The sequence below is a fragment of the Anarhichas minor genome, unplaced genomic scaffold, assembly GCF_050575085.1.
Source record: "Anarhichas minor isolate MPS153535 unplaced genomic scaffold, ASM5057508v1 ptg000011l, whole genome shotgun sequence".
Lineage (NCBI taxonomy): Eukaryota > Metazoa > Chordata > Actinopteri > Perciformes > Anarhichadidae > Anarhichas > Anarhichas minor.
The window spans coordinates 9,914,063-9,931,729 of NW_027466457.1; the positions used below are offsets into that span (position 1 = coordinate 9,914,063).

The 17,667-nt window shown below is 42.7% G+C and overlaps 1 protein-coding gene across 1 annotated transcript in view; it reads right to left on the reverse strand.

Annotated features, from left to right (window-relative positions):
• The window catches only part of LOC142948074 (A-type voltage-gated potassium channel KCND2-like), a 31,476-nt gene continuing 13,809 nt past the window's right edge, over window positions 1-17,667 (reverse strand). The window contains exons 2-6 of the mRNA XM_076089952.1: window positions 4,687-4,849; window positions 4,112-4,210; window positions 3,029-3,127; window positions 1,830-2,050; window positions 1-261 (exon numbers count right to left, since the gene is read on the reverse strand). Coding sequence (XP_075946067.1) covers window positions 84-261; window positions 1,830-2,050; window positions 3,029-3,127; window positions 4,112-4,210; window positions 4,687-4,849 — 760 coding nt within the window. The 3' untranslated portion in view covers window positions 1-83. The remainder of the gene's footprint in view (window positions 262-1,829; window positions 2,051-3,028; window positions 3,128-4,111; window positions 4,211-4,686; window positions 4,850-17,667) is intronic.

Sequence of the window (17,667 nt, forward strand, 5' to 3'; positions counted from 1 at the left end):
ATGGCAGGTTGATGCTCGGTGGTCCCTCTCCTCAGCATCTGGTGCTTCTTGAGACCAGTTAGCTGATCAGATAAGCATGACATCTACAAGGCAGATACTCGGACAATGTTGCTCTGAGAGTATGCGGTGGTGGTGGTGGAGCCGTGTCCGTCCGATGAGGTCACCACCGGTGCAGATAGGCTGACCATGGAGGGAGTGATGTAAGGTTTGTCACATTTGAAGGGCACAGTCTCATCGAGTTTGGCATTCAGGCAGGAGCGGCTGTAAAAGAAACACGGGATGAAAGAGGGTGAGAGGCTTGACCTTGTGAATTTATTACACAAAGCCTACACAGAGTTCTTTATTCTCATACTGTACAGTATGAAAGCCATGATCCAGAAATATCCACGTTCTTTGTGCCGAGTGAATATATAACGGTATTAAGTATACATATCTCAGTTGTTAGTGTGTTTTTTTTGAATGCGTGTGAATACATTCAATTTCTCATTTGCTGTATGTAGCCTACTGTCCTGTTTGCATGTTCAATTTAAGATCGCACACAAGAAATGTATATTATAACATGTAATGGCAGGCAAAGTCATAAAAAATAATTCTCCCCTGTGTATTAAATCTTTCACACCAAGATTAATGGTTGTCAGTTCACCCAATTCATGAAATTGCATGTTGTCTCTCTTAAACATTGTGGTATCAAGAAGTACAGTTTAGGTTTTACAGCACTTGCCTGTGTTTTAAGATATTGGTAAGTAAAAAAAAATCCTAACTTGGGAGAACTTGCCCTCTCACATGCAATGTGAAAACCAACGTGTTCAAAAATCACACATGCTTTGAACTGTTGTTACTGTCCAACGAAAACCATGTATCTCCAAAAGGCAAATTCTTCATTAAATTAGAAAAAACAAACTTGTCTGAAGCTTCATGACAGTGCACTTTTAGATCATTCAACCTAATACATAAGAGACTTGTCTGAATCAACAAAACAGCCCTCAGTTTATCTGAAATTCTAAAAACTATATATGGAGATAATAATCAGTTTATTTATATAACACCTTTCAAGAGCAGATGGCCCAAAGTGCTTCATAGTAAAAGAGAAAATGCCCGCCATAAAATGCAGATTGAAGCTAAAGAAATAGAAGAAACTAAACAAGAGCATTTCTAAACAAGTGTGTCCACGGTGTCCACAGATGTTAATTCCATTGGGAGATAGTTCCACAGTTTAGGAGCTGCCACCTCAAAATCACAGTCTCCTTCAGTCCTGGAGCGAGGAACACCTAACAAAGACCGATCAGAGGACATCACAGACCTGCTGCTGCAGTCGCCTGACCATGAAAGGCTCTAACCATGATCACAAGTAACTTGAACTGTATTCTAAATTTAATGGGAAGCCATTGAAAACAAAATGGGAGTCACATGAGACCTTTTGGAGAATTGGTCAAAAGCTTGTCAGCAGCATTTTGGACCACTCCTAGTCAATTTAGGGAAGTCTTGTTAAAGGTAAGTGAAAAGAGAGTTGCAGTAGTCAGGGGAGGAAATGAACGCATGAATAATCATTTCCAACTCCAGCTCTGGACACAATGGGCCTGAGTTTAGAAGTGTCTCTAAGTTGGTAGAAACAGGAGCTAACCAAACACTTAACATGCTGATCAAGACTCAGGGATTTTTACTGGACAGCAACAATATGTTTTTTACTTCCTTATAATTGATAATTGTCCATATATTAGTGAAACTGAATCCACCACTTTCTAAGCATTGAATCAATACAGTTTTTTCTTGTCATACAATACAGCTGTTTGCATGTGTGTATTTGGTGTGAGTGAGTCGAGAGACACTACCTGTTGGCCACTGGCCTCTCTCTTATCTGTATGGTGCTGAGTTCCTGGTTGTTTGTGCTGGGCAGACTGAAGCTGCTCTTCTTACGGTGGCGTCGAGAGCAGCACGAGCTGAGGCCGTGTGGAGACGAGGACAGCGAGGACCCACAGGACCCCGACTTGTTCATCACAGAGATCTCCATGCAGTTGGCCTGAAACGTCTGCTCGTCCACAAACTCGTGATTCTGCAGAGGAAGATGGGGGGAAATTTGGATTCAGTGTTGCTCGTGAATCACTCTATTACATCGATGATTAGCTCCGCAAAATAATGAGTGAAGATGTTTCACAGTAAAGACTAAACAGACTGAACAGGATCCACAGCAAAATTGTTTAATAATTGGAAAATGAATCATTAAGGGAACAGAAATACATTGGCCCAGATGTCCATATTAAGTGCCATCTGCGAAAACATTCACAACTGTTATCCCTGTGACAAATGAGCATGACTTGAAGGTCAGACTCCACGAGGGTTTCAGGCTCAGCCAGCAGGTGGCAGAATGACACCGCACAGGATCTGATGCCATGCCTTGGTGCCTCCTGTTTTATACCTTCCCTCTGTCACTCAGGCATCCTGTCATCTATAATGCACACTGTGAGAGGCCTGATGTAAATATGTGCCATCTGAATGGCATGAAGCCTTTATGGAGCTTTTCCCAGACAACCAGCAAGCCTTTCACATGGGGGGAGGATCATCTTTGTGGAGGGACACTGATTTACTGCCTGTCCATGTCTCTGTACAGGATTTAGAGCTGCATGTGTAAAACTCGTACAGCTCTAAATTATAGAGAGCGTAAAATGAAGTATGTTGATTTGTTTGGAGAGAATAATGTTACTGGCTGCTTGAGTTATCTTTAGCATGTTGCTAGCGAGGGGACGCAACCTTTCCCAGTCCCATTTACAGATATTTTTAACTTGTGCTGCATTTAAAAAAAGAATGTACATGTTAGAGCATGGATGACAAGACTCACTTTGTTTCTATTTACAAGACACTGCAAAATCCTGGTACTACTGATAATACAACACAGACAGAAGTGATGCAATTTTTCATACAAGAGCTGTTTTTACAGTGACCAAGACAGTAAGAATGAAAGATGCCAAAGTGATTGTGGGTTTTTTCCCCAGTGGACTTAGCTTTGAAGTTTTAGGAAGAAAAGGCATCTTACCGTGGTCTTCTCCAGGCAGTGCAGCAGGTGATTATGTTGGCTCTCAAAAGGAGGGCTGGGGGCCTTCGCCACCAGGGCTTGTCCTGCCTCCTTGCAGGCCTTCGAAGACACAGTAAAAAACAAAACAACAGTGTAGATGAGCAGGTTAAGATTCTGCATGGACACAGAGTCTCAGGCAACAGCTAGATCGGTGATGTAGTGGAGAGTACACAAAGCATTGAGGGTTGAAATGCTGATCTGTAGCACGGCAGCCAATCTACTGAGATCCTAGTGAGGTGTGGATGTTTTAGAGATGTGTAGACACAGTGGCTGACCACAACATGTTTCACTGATAAAATTGTATTTTTGCCATTCTTTAGCTGAATTGGTGACAAGGACCAGAAACGTCAAATTAGAGGTAATTTCAGTGCAACAGCAGTGGCACACCTAGACACAGATCGAACAGATTGCACCAAACACATCACAGATTTCAGACCACGACAACACTGTACACTTTGATGGAGCTCTGCACGGCTCTGGGATGGAAGGTATGTTGTGTTAGTTAGCACTACAACCTGGATGCTCTAGAAATAACACACGGAACGCACAGCAGATAAAAAAACAGAGTTTAGAGGAGATGCAGGCCGAGCAGACAGCCTCCATAGCAGTAAGCCTTTGGTTTCCTCCTTCCCCTCCAAACCCTGTTGGACAGACATGCAGAGCTTGGTCATGAGTCAGTGTGACGGTAATGGCTGTGCTCCACCAGAAGGCAAGTGTGCCTGCCTGGCCCTCCTGCTGTATGGATAGAGAGAGAGAGAGAGAGAGAGAGAGAGAGAGAGAGAGAGAGAGAGAGAGAGAGAGAGAGAGAGAGAGAGAGAGAGAGAGAGTGTTGAGGAAGCATGTCAATGCTGCAGCTGAGAAGTGTGATGTAAGAGAGAGGACGATCACACTGAAGCACTGGAATGACAGCAGCCCCTGTGTTACAGCATGAGAAACCCCCCTCCCCCTCCCGTGTGTGGTTGCATGGCCCCCGAGCAGAGCGGCATGCAAGCATCAGCGAGGCCCCAGTCAGTCAGCCCCCAAGCCGCTGCTTGGTCTCGTTACCTCCTCCAGTGGGTCGATCAGGAGCCCATTTTGTTTGTAGCGCATATAGACATTAGTGCCTCGAATCTTCGCAGCACGGATTCTAGCAAGCCGAGATTTCTGTTTGAACAAACAGACCTCTGTTTTAGCCTCTGACGGTTTGTCTGTCACACGAATTGACTCTGTCTCCCTCTGGCAGCCACAGTATCTAGTAGGGAGAGGCCATGCTTAACCCTACCATTAGGAAATTCTGCCTTAGCAAACAGTTTTAAGGAAGATATGCACATATTGCTATTGAAAAGCTGCTGACACAATACTCTGAAGATCATTTGTTTAGTCATTGTCATTCCCTCGCTTATTTCTTTCTCCCACTGAAATATACTCAAGGAAGTTGAGCCCATCCAATAAACACACACACACATACACACACGCAGAAACACAATAAAAGATTAATATTCTGGAAGATAGTGTTTGCCCTGTCATTCTGTTACGTGCGGATAAGACAGGGACAGAGGAAAGAGGCAGATAGAAGCAAAATAAAGAGAGATAGAGAGGGAAAAGGAAGAGGGAGGGGGAGGGAGGGGGAGAGTCTGTACCCTCTGGGCTCGGCGTTTCTCTGCCCGCTGGCTTTGGTGGTAGATACGGCTGAAGTTTGACACTATGACAGGAACAGGCAAGGCGATGACCAGCACCCCACTCAGAGAGCATATGGACCCAAACACCTTCCCTACGATTGTTTTTGGCACCATGTCACCATACCTGAAACACAAAAAACAGACAAACAGTGAGCACTGGGGTAGAAAAACAAGAAGAAGAAAAGTATTCCTTTGAAAGAATCTGCCCTGGAGGCTCGTTTCATCATGTTAAATTGTTGTGTGTCTAATGTTATTTTTAATAGTCCTGAAATAGTCAGAGTGACCTTGGATTATTTCACAACTTCAAAAACGAAGTCACACATTTGAAGTGGGTGAGGAATAAATAGGACTTTTGTGAAGCCTGTTCTTCTTGGCCTACTTTCTACATGCCATCGTGATGTTCCTCTTTTAAAATCCTGTTTCATATATAATTACACACCTGCTGGCACCGGCTAATGCTTTCACATCATGGCCAAATGCGCTACATATCCCCTGTGACCTATGCTCGCCGCAAACAGCTTGTGAAAGATACAGGGAGTAGTATCACATCAAGTAAAAGCAAAAGGCGAAGGGAACAGCGTGATGCCGAACCCTGGAGAAACGGCTTAAGTGTGTGGGCCTCGACAGCCACATGTGTGTTTTGTCCTTCTTCCCACATCAATTATCTTGAATACTGAATGCAGATACACACTAAAACCACATTAAAACTATTTGTGTTCGAGATAAAGCGAAAAGCAGCTCTTTGGAAATCGTGCACGACACTGATCTAAGCACAAGCATGCAATTTTACAACATTATACAAATGTTGAGCAGGCTGCATTCAGCACGAACAGAGTAACGGTCGTACATACGTCAGATGGGACTGAATCATCCCCATTAAAGAGATGAATGTGCCTGTCTTCTATCAGGCAGTCAGACCTGTCTGGGCTCAAGGTAAAGCTAAAATCAAACCGTCTTCATGATCTTACTTTCTTTACATTTGCCGACACGTCCGTTGCCCCTTACTTATCACTCCGCTGTTTTCAATTGTTTCGTTTGATTTATTTCAACACATTTTTTCTTTACATTTTCATATAGTTCACTCACTTTTTATCTAAAATAAGCATTTGCATTGCCGTTAAATGCATTTCAGTGGCTACAACAGTAGGTGAACGAATCGCCATTCATACCAACGTTCAGCACTGATTCTGTTCAGTAGTATAGCCTCATATTCAGAGTGCTGCTGGTTCAAACTTCAGTTCAGTACAGAAATAGACTACAGACATTGTTTGGGTAAGGTTAATGGCACAGCAGCCAACTGTGTGTTACAAAGTTATCGTATCATGATTGTTTCTGTGGCATTGTGGTCTTTGAATAATATTTTGACTAGGAACCAACATACATTCACTCAGCAACCATTGAGGGGAGCTCCACTGCTAAAAGCTACTGATTTGTTCGTGACAATAGTGAAAAGTTGGTCCAGTTTCGATGTACTAAACACCTAAATCACTTGCTTGACTAACTAAGCCACATTTTGACATCCTGTTGCCACATAAAGAGGTAATTATCATTCAACATTGTGAAATAATAAGGAAACAAACCCTGATTTCTCCAAGGTACAAACCTGCAAATTACACCCACAAATCATTTGAACATCACCTGCATGTTCATGAATAGCCCTCTGCAGACACTTTAGGCAGCACTGGGACTTTAGTAAAAGAGAGCAAATGAATGATTCTGAGCATGTAAAGTTCTCCTTGTCTTCTAAACATCCCTCTATGTGCTGTGGAGGACCAGCAATCCAGAGGATTGCCGGTGGGTGAGATGAATGATTGAGACCCTAATGCGCAAATGACCTGAGAAGACCATTACCTCCTGAGAGGAAGATGAATGCAGGTAGGAAAGGACATCAGCATTGCTCAGTGGCTGTGACAGCCGCGCGTCTCTCAAGTGAGGCAGGGTAATGTGAATGTATCGCTACACGGGAGGTTGACTATTTCATAAATGAACTTGTCTAATGCCCACGGCCGTCTGCTTGAGTCATTAGCCTCAGGTTTCCATCACGTTGGGCCCAACAGCCTGGGCTTTTACAGAGCTTGGGCGGAAAGATGTAAAAGTGGACATTTTAATATCACGCTTGATGGGACTTCATGTACAACAGTTTGCTTTCAAGTTGAGTAATCTCACACAGATGTCATTAGTTTTACAGTTCATTACAGGTCAAGTAATTTTCCTATGTAATCACTGATGAAGCCTGACAGCAGGTGTCAATTATAGATTCCGGATGTACTGTTATTAAAAGCCTATTAAGAGATCCACATAAAAAATGCAGGAAAGCTTTTTCTCACGTAAACGTGATTGCTCAAGTGTGTTTTATTCCAGTGGGAGGAGCCGCAACATGCTGCTGGATGTGAAAATAATTCCAATCTGTAAGATACAATATATTGAGCTCCTTTCTCTTGAAAGCAAAGCATAGTAGTGGGGCAGGTGAAAAAAACAAGGAGCAAGCGCACTCTGGAGAGAAACACTAACAGTGATGGATTGTTCATATGGGGGAAGCTGAGATACACACTGCCTCCTGGATGACGGCAGAGGCAGGAATTAGCAGCAACGAGAGATTAAAGTAATGTTCCTGCTTTGTTCTTGTTGTCTCCGACTACCAGGTACCCACGTTTGCTACCCCAAGCAGACATGGGTGAGACACGAAGATGGATGGCCAGATCCTTATCCACCCTGCAGAGGAGGAAGAGGAGTGTCGGAATGACTGAGTATCAATTCCCCAGTTTCATCCACCTGAAACCATACTGCGCTCGCACCAGCACCGGTTTTAAAAACAGCGCATTGTGTAGAATTGTCCTACAGTGAGATGACAGCATTGCAGATGAAGCCCAGCGAGCTGAGAGAGAGGGAAACTGAGGGCTCGCATCAGACAGTGTGGGAGAAATGTCAGACTAAAAGGACTATTTGAATTCCAGTAAACGGGGGATGAATGTTCCCGCCTGGCTCGGATAATAGACCAATCAAACATTCATGAGTCCCTGTATCAACCTGCGTGGCAGAGTTTGTGCGGTTGACCTTAAGAGTGGTGTGGTATTCCATCAGGGGGTGCTCTGAGACAGATTTCTGTACATGACCTCACCGCCGCACAGCAAGCGTCGACACCCAAAAAACATGGACACGCATGGATACAGAAAGACACCCAGCCACGAGATTATGCACTTGTTTGTTTCTCTTTCTGTGTGTGTATGTGTGTGTGAAAAGGCCTTTAATTTGACATCTAGTTAAACCAATCTCCCTTCCTAAAAAAGCAATCTTGTTCCTTGATTGTCTTCCAGAACCCTGTGTTTGAAATCTGACTGCCATCTGGTTCGTGGGAAGCGAGAGAGAAGAAAAAACAAAACAACGCAAGATATCTGGATGACTTTACAGACACGCCATTTGTTTATTTCTCTTCTCAGAGAAGGGGCCGGTCTTTTTTTCTAAAATGAAACAAAATGAAAAGAAATCTTTTTCAGGTAAAATGAGTCTAAATTGTAAAACTCCGACCCGTTCTGATCGCTTGCAGCACCGCGTCTGCTGCGCAGAAATAAACTGACCTATCAAAGAGTTTGGTGTTGGCAGGAGAAAGGCAACACTTGCATGAAAACCCCTCTTGTTTGAGCACAGGCTTAAGTTTCTGATGTAATCATAGAGATCCCACCAACTCAGACGCCAGCTGAGTTCACAGCCAACAGCTTAGCAGTGCTGACAATTAGGATCCAAGAAGGATTGTGGCAGATCTTTCGGCTGAGAGGGCTTTGTCACCAGCGTTAAAATCCAATCATCCACCGGCACCTTTGTCATGGTACTTCTAGCTTCCACTTCCTGGGTTTTACGATGAAACTAACTTGCCTCCTGAGAATGTGACTGTAGTAAAAGGCAATAATAAAAGCAAAGGGAATGAATGGCCTCACAGCACCAGATTCCACTGATGTGAGCAATGAAGGTCAAAGTGTTCAAATGAAGAAACCCTGTGATAGACAAACTGGAGCTGCTGAACTGTGTGGCGCCGTTCTATTAAATCCGTCATGGTAAAGACATTGAATCTCATCAAACCGCACTTTGATCTACTCCACTTTGATATTTCAATGAGAAGCAAAGGAATTAAACTAATTTGATTAATACATTAAGCATTTTGATTTGTCCGCTGATAAGAATCAAGCTGAATTAAGCACACTGTCCTATCTCATGCATGATCTATATCCGTTGTTTCATGCCAATAATTGCTGAGGGGCCTGCAATCTGATAATCTGAATCTCAAATAGATTTAAATCTCACCTTCTTCCATGAGATTGGTTTTAAATTCACATCTCACTCTGCGTTTGCCCCTTATTGTCCGCAAGCAACCGCCCCGAGGCATCTGTTGTGGGTGTTGAGTGACGGTGAACTTACTATGAAATGCTCTTTGAGATGCTCAAACAACACAGTCATTTGAAAACGCACTTTACTGTGAAAAAAACATCACGGTTAACTGCTTTTAGTCCAACACGGGATTAGCATTTTTGTTGATGAGATTGGTAAATTCCAAACATGCTCTCTTCTTCGAGTGTCATCAGAATGTCTTCGATAATTCGGTGAATGCACGATTTTCTATTTGACCTTTACCGACCATCCCATCCCTCCCTATCGGTGCTTCCTGAGGTAATTCACTTGCTCAGTTTCACAGTTCAATGATTTCTACAGTACAGACAAGCCCTCCAAACCTGTGAGACCAAAACCTGTCAATTATCCTGAAACTCCGATACTGTCACTGACTGTACCAATCAAAAGTTGATAATGACAGAGAGAGGCATTAAAAAGGCGAGGGGACACCGGGAGAGTGGCAAGGTCGGGAAGTATCGGATATCCTTAAAGTGGTAAAATGTCCTGCGGCCGTGATGTGAAATGTAAAGCTACAGCAGAAGGCCAAAGACGTGGGCACAACATTAAATGTTATCCGAGGACCTGACACTGAAGTGATGAAGTCGTACACTGACCAACTGACCAGTCGTCCACTATGCTCCATGACAATACGGTTCTCTGTTCCTTCTCCACAAGGCTGAAAGAGCACAATATTCATCCTTGCTGACAGTTAAATAATAGATGTACCAAAAAAAAAGTAATTTTCCCCTCAAACTCCATCATGCTCACACTACTACGAATCCAGAATCTCTAGAAATGGATTATGCTGCCTGCATGTCACACAGGCATACTAACTTGAGGGACAGGGGGATATACATCTTCTGGGGTGTATTTGTGAAGACCGCAAGATTTATGGAGTACTGCAGGAGAGGTCTTGAGGGTGGTTATGTCATATTAAGAGTTCTCGTAAAAAATTGAGTGTGTAAAAACAAGACAGGAAAGGCTATATGATTGTTCTTTTCTGTGCCGATAGGCATCGTGAATCTGACCGCAGAGCAAGAAAAGAGAAATGCAGCAAACAGACTGCTGCATTTACAGGTAAACAAGGGTAAGTGAAGCTAGTTGAAAAAAGGAAACAACTCTCTCTCGTGCCACATAAATCTATGTTATTGATGAAGCAAATGTAAATCCGTTTTGTAGTTTGGTCAGCATGTTAAAATATTAAGCACATTCTGTATTTATCCATCTCCACAATAAACAGACTAAAATTCTTTGTAATGCCAGATAGACTGGAAGCACCACTGGTGGCTTTCACCCTGCAGGAATTTTCCAATGCAGTGGCATGGTAGCTACACTGCAATGCAATCCTTGGGGGAGATACACCAGGTTTCAAGAATCAGAAGCACAATAAATGAACATGATCTCCAACATGATCCCTAAACACCACGTATCATTCCTGATGTTCAGCACTGCATCTCTGGCTGCAGCCCGGGAGCACAACATCCAAAACGCTGCCTCTCTTGGGTTTGGACACCAAAGACTGATGGGATTAAGAATGTGTGGGCCGATAGGACTCTGCTCTGATGCTATCCCTCAGATATACATCATTATAAAAGGGGGGAATCCCAAAGGCGCTGGGATTAGCCTGCTGGATTTTCACTGCAGGTGATAAGGGAAAGAAGGAGAGGCTGGCAGAACTACACAACATAACAGCGAGATGGGAAAGCAGAGATAGGAGGGAGCCAGAAGACCGCACTGCCTGGTGTAATACGTGAGGAAAAACAGAGCACTGGAGTATGAGTAACTGTGAACAATAGCTACAGGGAAGGACAACTTTAAGATAGGTGAACATCGTCAACTCTGTGGGCAAAAATGCACACACTACATTGCTCTAACTGGATGTTGAAATGCAGCATAATCGAAGTGCGGAGCAGATGTGAGAGATTGTTTTTCATGCTTTCCACAATCCAGCTGAGATCCAGTCTCTGCAGATTTGTGAAAGGCGATGGGTAGAGCTGAAGGTTAGCATGTGAAGTTCAAGGAAACAGCCATAGCACGCATGGCTGCGTGCCAGTGGGTGCTAATGCATTGTAAATGAAGACTTTGTGATGCAGCAGTGTCAATGTGGCTTTGATCTGCCAGCTGAAGGTTCAGCGTGAAAACTCAGGAACTAAACAGAACCAATAAAAGCTGGTGAAATTCCTCTTTTTTTCCTAACCGCGCAGACACAGATAAACCATATAGAATAATCCCCCACGTATAGCTCTGGCAAAGGCACCGCATCTCCCTCCCGCTCACATATCAAACATGTATTCCCTCAGCCCTGCAAATCCCAGCTTAACCCTCACCCCACGAAACCAGGCGGCTAGTTATCATCGCGGCTTTGACATTAGCATGCACGCCCTCTCTCATTTGGGAGATCTTCTTAAGAGTCAGGGATGATAAAAAGCTTTCCTCTCTACTGCTCTTCCATTCCTGACTTTGACTCACCCTTCCTCTGCCTCGACCTGCCTGCCTCTAACTATGAGATGGAGATGAAACGCTTCATTCTCTTTCTTTTTCTCCTCCGTTTCTATTATCGTGCAGTGCTATAGCACAGTCCTGCTTGACATTTTCTTTTCTTATGCTCTTCTCCAGTCTACACCTGCTAACACTTGAGAAACAGCTGCTGTCCGACACAAAAAAGCAACCCTATTCCAATGCTATTATGTGCCAAGTCACCTCTAATTCAGCTCCTCGTGGTCATGATTACAACCAATTCCTTACGGAGATTTCTTTTAATTACAAGATGAATGGCTGTTCTGTATTAATAGACGTTTTACGAGGGTTAAGTGTCCACATGGACCCATAAAAATAGCTTGCTATCCTGCAAACAGCAAATGTGAGAGTAATAATATAAATCAGGAGAGGTCTGCATGAAGCAAGTCTTCCATCAGTCAGGACATGATGAAACTCGGTAAACTGATACAAACATTGCTCAAAGTCTAATTTGTCGTTCCATGTTTAGATTTCTGACCATCTTCCTCACAATACGTTAGAAAGCCAGGGGCTAAAATTATATTCCCACAACGTCAGTACAATACTTTGATAATGCAATTACACTGCTTCGTGGCTGAACGGGGAGGGCAAAGGAACATGAAAGAGGGGTTGGAAGCACGATGGGGCCCCAGTGCTATGGATTATGAGAGAACGTGATAATGAAACGAAATCATCAGACACTCAAGTGATTATGCTAATGAACTCATTCAGTATTCATCATAGGTTAATCTGCATGCAGGCGAGAGTGGTTGGCATTTTCTTGAACACAGAAAGCTTTGATCAAGCAAGTGGTAAGATACCCCACCTCTGGTGAAGGCCTAAGGTGGGGTTAAAGGTGAAAACGCAAAAATAATATATATAGATAAGTATATGTTTTATTATGTTCTGCAATGGCAAATTCCTCCTCACAAAGACACAATGGGCCAAACTGGCGTCTTACTGGTGCATACTTAAGGATGTGTGCATATGGTCATCTGGTATTGACCAGATGAGATTTAAAATTGACCCCTGTGACCTTTGTTGTGTGTTAACGTGATGGAGAAGAGGAAAAAACGTGAAAGGTCTTGCGAATTAGTGCCTCTGTGTTGGAAAGGAGAACCGGTCCAGGAGCCTCATTACACTGACAGCAGATTAGTGCTCCGCGGCACCAGAGCAGACGGTGCAAGATTAACTTTGATGTGCGATTCCACACAGAGCAGCCGCTGGATATCAGCTCCCTCCACCAAATGGCCCCTTAACTCTGAGTTTGCAGCGTGTGCATTCATGAGTTACAGTATCTAAAAATCTGCACTTTAAACGGCAGAACAGTGACCAGATTTTGGGCTCAGTGAAATTGTGCTCCTGGTAATATCACACCTACCGTAAAGAAACAGGTGTGAGCTGTATTTACTGATTATGTTTGGTATAAATGTATCTATTGGGCTCTGCACCAATTTTATATATGAAGATTAGTTTCCTCATAGTGACGAGTGTTCAGCTGTATAATGTGTTCTGGAGAAGCTTTGTCAAGTCTAAGAAAACAACCCATGACGCTATCATAGTGGTGTCAGAGTCATCTCTGCTCGGAGTCTTCAAATTCAAAGCATAAGGCCTCAGCTACGAACTAAAAGTTTGCAAGAAGGCATTTAACGGTCAGGGAGGGTTTAGTGAAAGACGCTTTTGAGTTGAAATTTTGGAATTCATCACATTATGGAAAAAAAGTAAGGACATCTCAGCCTCTATGTTTCTTTTTGACAACTCCATTTTTTAATTGTCTCCCACATGCCCGAACGTTATGAAAATGCAATAATAAATTGCTAAAGCACCCATCTAATCTGTTAACTGTCTACACTTTTACATGTAAATGTAGAAAGAAAATAATTGAAAATGCCCATCAGAGCTGAAGTCTGATGTCTTGACCAACAGTTAAAAACAGAAAGGTTATTTAATTGCCAATTATAGAAGACAAAGAAAGGCAGCACTTACTCTCATTTTAGAAGACAGAACCTGTGAATACTTTGAGATCAAAACTGAGCTCACTGGTCAACAGATCCATGTCTCAGACAGATGAGCAAACACCACCCACTGATGAAGAAAAACGAGCTAGTCAGTTGACTTTATATTGGGATTGCCAGTCAAACCACTCTTCTATCTAAGTCAAGAATGAATTGATTGATTGACTATCATTCTGCAGTCTCTGGGCAGATCAATATTACTGTAAAAGATTAAAAAAGTAATGCTCAGCAGACCAAATATAGTTCTAGAATTTGGAGGAAAGGAGAAAGTTTAAGGATAATACATGTCGGCGGTAAATGATCGATTTTCTTTATGCTCAACACCAGAAAACTTTTTAGATTCTGTTTGAGTTGCAACTTTAAATTGTCTATATCAGCTTTTAACATCAAACAGCTGCAGCCTCTTATCTTCACGCTTGCTTCCTATACATGCAAAACGACACACTAGTGCTGGATAGTTATGCCTCATATGGGATACTGCAAGTAGATACGAGCTCAATGCATAAATGGCCTCAGATTACTTGTCATACCAGTGAATAAAAGCAGTTAAAATTCCACAGAGTGTCTTTGAAACAAACATCAAGGTACAAATTCCAGCCATTTAAAAAAATAAAAAACATCTGCAAGTTCACAGGAATATTTCAAACTCTCACAGTAAAGCTGAGGGGAATAGCGGAGGTTGGGATGAGACAGAAAGACTGGTGAAGCGTAAAAATTTACTGAGCGGTCTCTCAGAGAGTGTGGACAGCAGCCAGACTGGCGACAGCAGCGAGCCCAGATAACAGCAAGTACCAGGAACCAGCGAGAACCTGTGGGGAAGTATTGGGAAGAGCTACATCTCTTCTAACAGCTGCTGACTGGCCCCTGGGGCACAGCGGAGCTGCTAGCTGCAGCCATATCCACCATCTCCCCAACTGCACCACGCTTCTTTGTGCGCATGGGGGACATCATTACTTTTTCCGTTTCACTCCACGAGACTTCTCCTGTCAAATCAAAAAATGACATGAAAAATAATAACTCGGGGCCATGGGTAGAACAACAACGACGCAACAGAAAGATAATTTTACCGATGAAAATTGGTCTTGCAGCCACACAATCTATCAGTCATCAAGGAGTTTATAGCTGTGTCTGCTTTCACAGCAGGGGGTGGCTGAAGCCTGAATTAAACTGACCCTGGGCCAGCGGGAGAAAGCATGTGTACTTAATGACGCAACTCCCCATTATTTTTAACTTCAGCGTCTTCGTCAGTGCAGAGGACAGGCCTCCTGATGAATAATGATGTTAACACTCTGAAGACAGGCGGTCTAACAGCACAGCTTTGGCTCCAACCGCAGCACATGCGACAGCACATTTGAATGTACCGTTAGCAAATCGTGACTGAATTAAGGTTACTCATTTTAATCACACTACAGCACGCCCTCCCTCCCACTCTCCCATGGGGTTGCTATATTTAAGCACTTTTTCATTTCTTCTCCTTTTTTTGGTCTTGGCTGATGGCAAGGCAATTGCTTTGTGGGATGTCTGCCCTTGAAGAATCAGACAACAGAAGGAGATATTTTTACATACTGTAGATGTGGAGTGAGAGCAAGCTGTATCAAATTGACTGTGTAGTGTTGAGAAATCAAATCACAGGCGCTTTTTTGCCTGCCTGCTTCAGCTTTTATTTCTCTTTTATTTCTATTTTTTTTAAATGTTTCCCCTCCAAAACAGAAGCGATGTTGGTTTTGTACCTGCACTCTAAGATTAGCAGTCTGTCCTGGGGGAGAGGGAAAGAGTTGGAACGTTTGTCTCCCACCTCTCCCATTCATTTGCCCGCTTTCTAATTGGACTACTCCATCTGTTGAGGTCTACAAATTGTCTTCTGGGGATGCTACAGCTAAAACATCCTATCAAACACAAATACTTCAGGGACAGTCTACTTGGAGCGCTGCCAAGAAAGAGTAGTTTGTGTACGTGTGCGTGTTCCTGTGTGTCGTGATGTATCTTATAATCAGATGTCCAGCGGTATATACATGGTGGAGATAAGTAGAACCCTGCTGAACCCTGATTTGAAGCTGGCAAGATTGGCTGCTTGGAAAATAAATCTACCACACAGCAGATCTGTCGGTAGTGAGTGACACAGTTTAATAAGAAGTATTTCACAAGATGACAATGTTGATAAGTTCCCGAAATATAGTGTCAGTAGTATCGACTGGATGTCACACACACATCTGATAAATGTTTCTTCTCTGCAGTCCCCAAAGACAAGATTTTTAGATCCTGAAAAATGGCAACGTTTTTTGATTCTCTTCCAATTCCTACTTGGAGTCGTTAATGATATGGGAAAATGTATTCCATGCGCTTGCCACTCTTTACATCCCATTGACTGGGAGTTGAACACTCAGGAGCGAGCAGTGGGATGTGTGACAGTGTATTTGTGGTGGTGATTACAGCCCATTAACTTTGATGGATGCCATCTCATAGAGAAGACAGTAGGAGTTGGAACGGCAGAGACACAGCTTGTTTTTCTGTCACCAACATGTGTACACAAAAGTGTGGAGAAGAGTCCCGAGGTGTACACTGTATAGCAAAGTCCATGCAAAATTGATTTTTGGATCCGAATGAGACCACTTCACCTTTGCAGGTAATTGAATGTCACATTAGAGAGGCTGATGCTGGATCTGTCTCCCGGGATCATCAGGCATGATTCCCCTGTGACTTCCAGAGGACAGTAAGGACCCGAGGATCAAACATCACCACATATGCTAACAGCATTTCCACTGGGAATGCACATAGTGTCCGTTTCACTGCACATGAAAGCATGTCTGCATGTGCAGGTAAATGAGACTAAGCTGGACCGGAAAATGATTGCAAGATCCGGCTTTATTAATGCTAACTGTCTGAGCTACTTTCTTCTCTGTCCAACTCACTCGCTTGTTTTTGCCTTTCGGCCCAAATGTGTGGCTTAGTCAAAATGAGACACACTCTGTTTGTCTGTGGCCGTTATGTAAAGATAAGGCCATGCATGCCAGAAATCTAACTCTAAAGCTCCTCCACAGGGATTATGGACAATTGGCTAAGGGGGGAAATAAAAAATAATAATCAACTGTTTACGGTTTTGCGCTAATACCTTGAAAAAGAAGCGAAAATCCCCGCATGGAATTTCAATCCTTAAGCATTTGAGATACTCCTGAGTAGGACGCCTGCAGAGAGACACACAGGCAGGAAATCCTTTAGGTGGGAGCAGAACCCACACTTCAATAACACCGAGGCGAACATATCAATCTACAGCAACTATTGTCCATTCCGTTCTGATTAAAGCTTCTAAATTGTTGCCATTTTTAAGTCAATAAAATTCAACCAATACAGTATCAGAAGGCATTGACAGGAAAAGATTAGGATTTGTCATTTTAATGCTTCATTATGCTTACCTGGTCTGACCTTGTTAGTCGGTTGCCTAACTTACCCCTTGAAGTGTGTATTCACTACTTGCATGTAGGCTTTAAAAAGTACCTGAACTGAATACACAATGAGGAATTTTGACATTTTCATAAACGGCTTGCGAGGATCTGGCCAGTGGTGGAAGAAGTACTACTTAATATAAATACTATATCAAATAGTTTATTCAAAACTTTCCTTCAGCCACATGTACTTTAAAATAGCAAAATAACTATGAATAATTCTATGAATAATTTAAAATGCTGCTTAGAATGCAATGATGTATCATCATCATTGCATTCTAAGCAGCATTTTAACAATTCTGGTTAATGTGAGCCTAATTCTAACTGTTTCATATACCGCTGGGTAGTTTAATATAGACTAGTGCATCATATGTTATTTGTTGATCAAATATTTTGTATGTTAAATCTATATTTTCAAAATGACTGCAGCTGTTAAATAATTGCAGTGGAGTAAAAGAAAAGTCCTTCTGAAATGTAGTGAGGCCAAAGTATAAAGCAGCATTAAGTAATAATACTCAAATAAAGTCCAAGAACCTCAGATTGTACTTAAGTACAATAGTTGAGTAAATATATCTAGTTAGTTTCCACTCCAAGATTGTGCTCTGTGACAA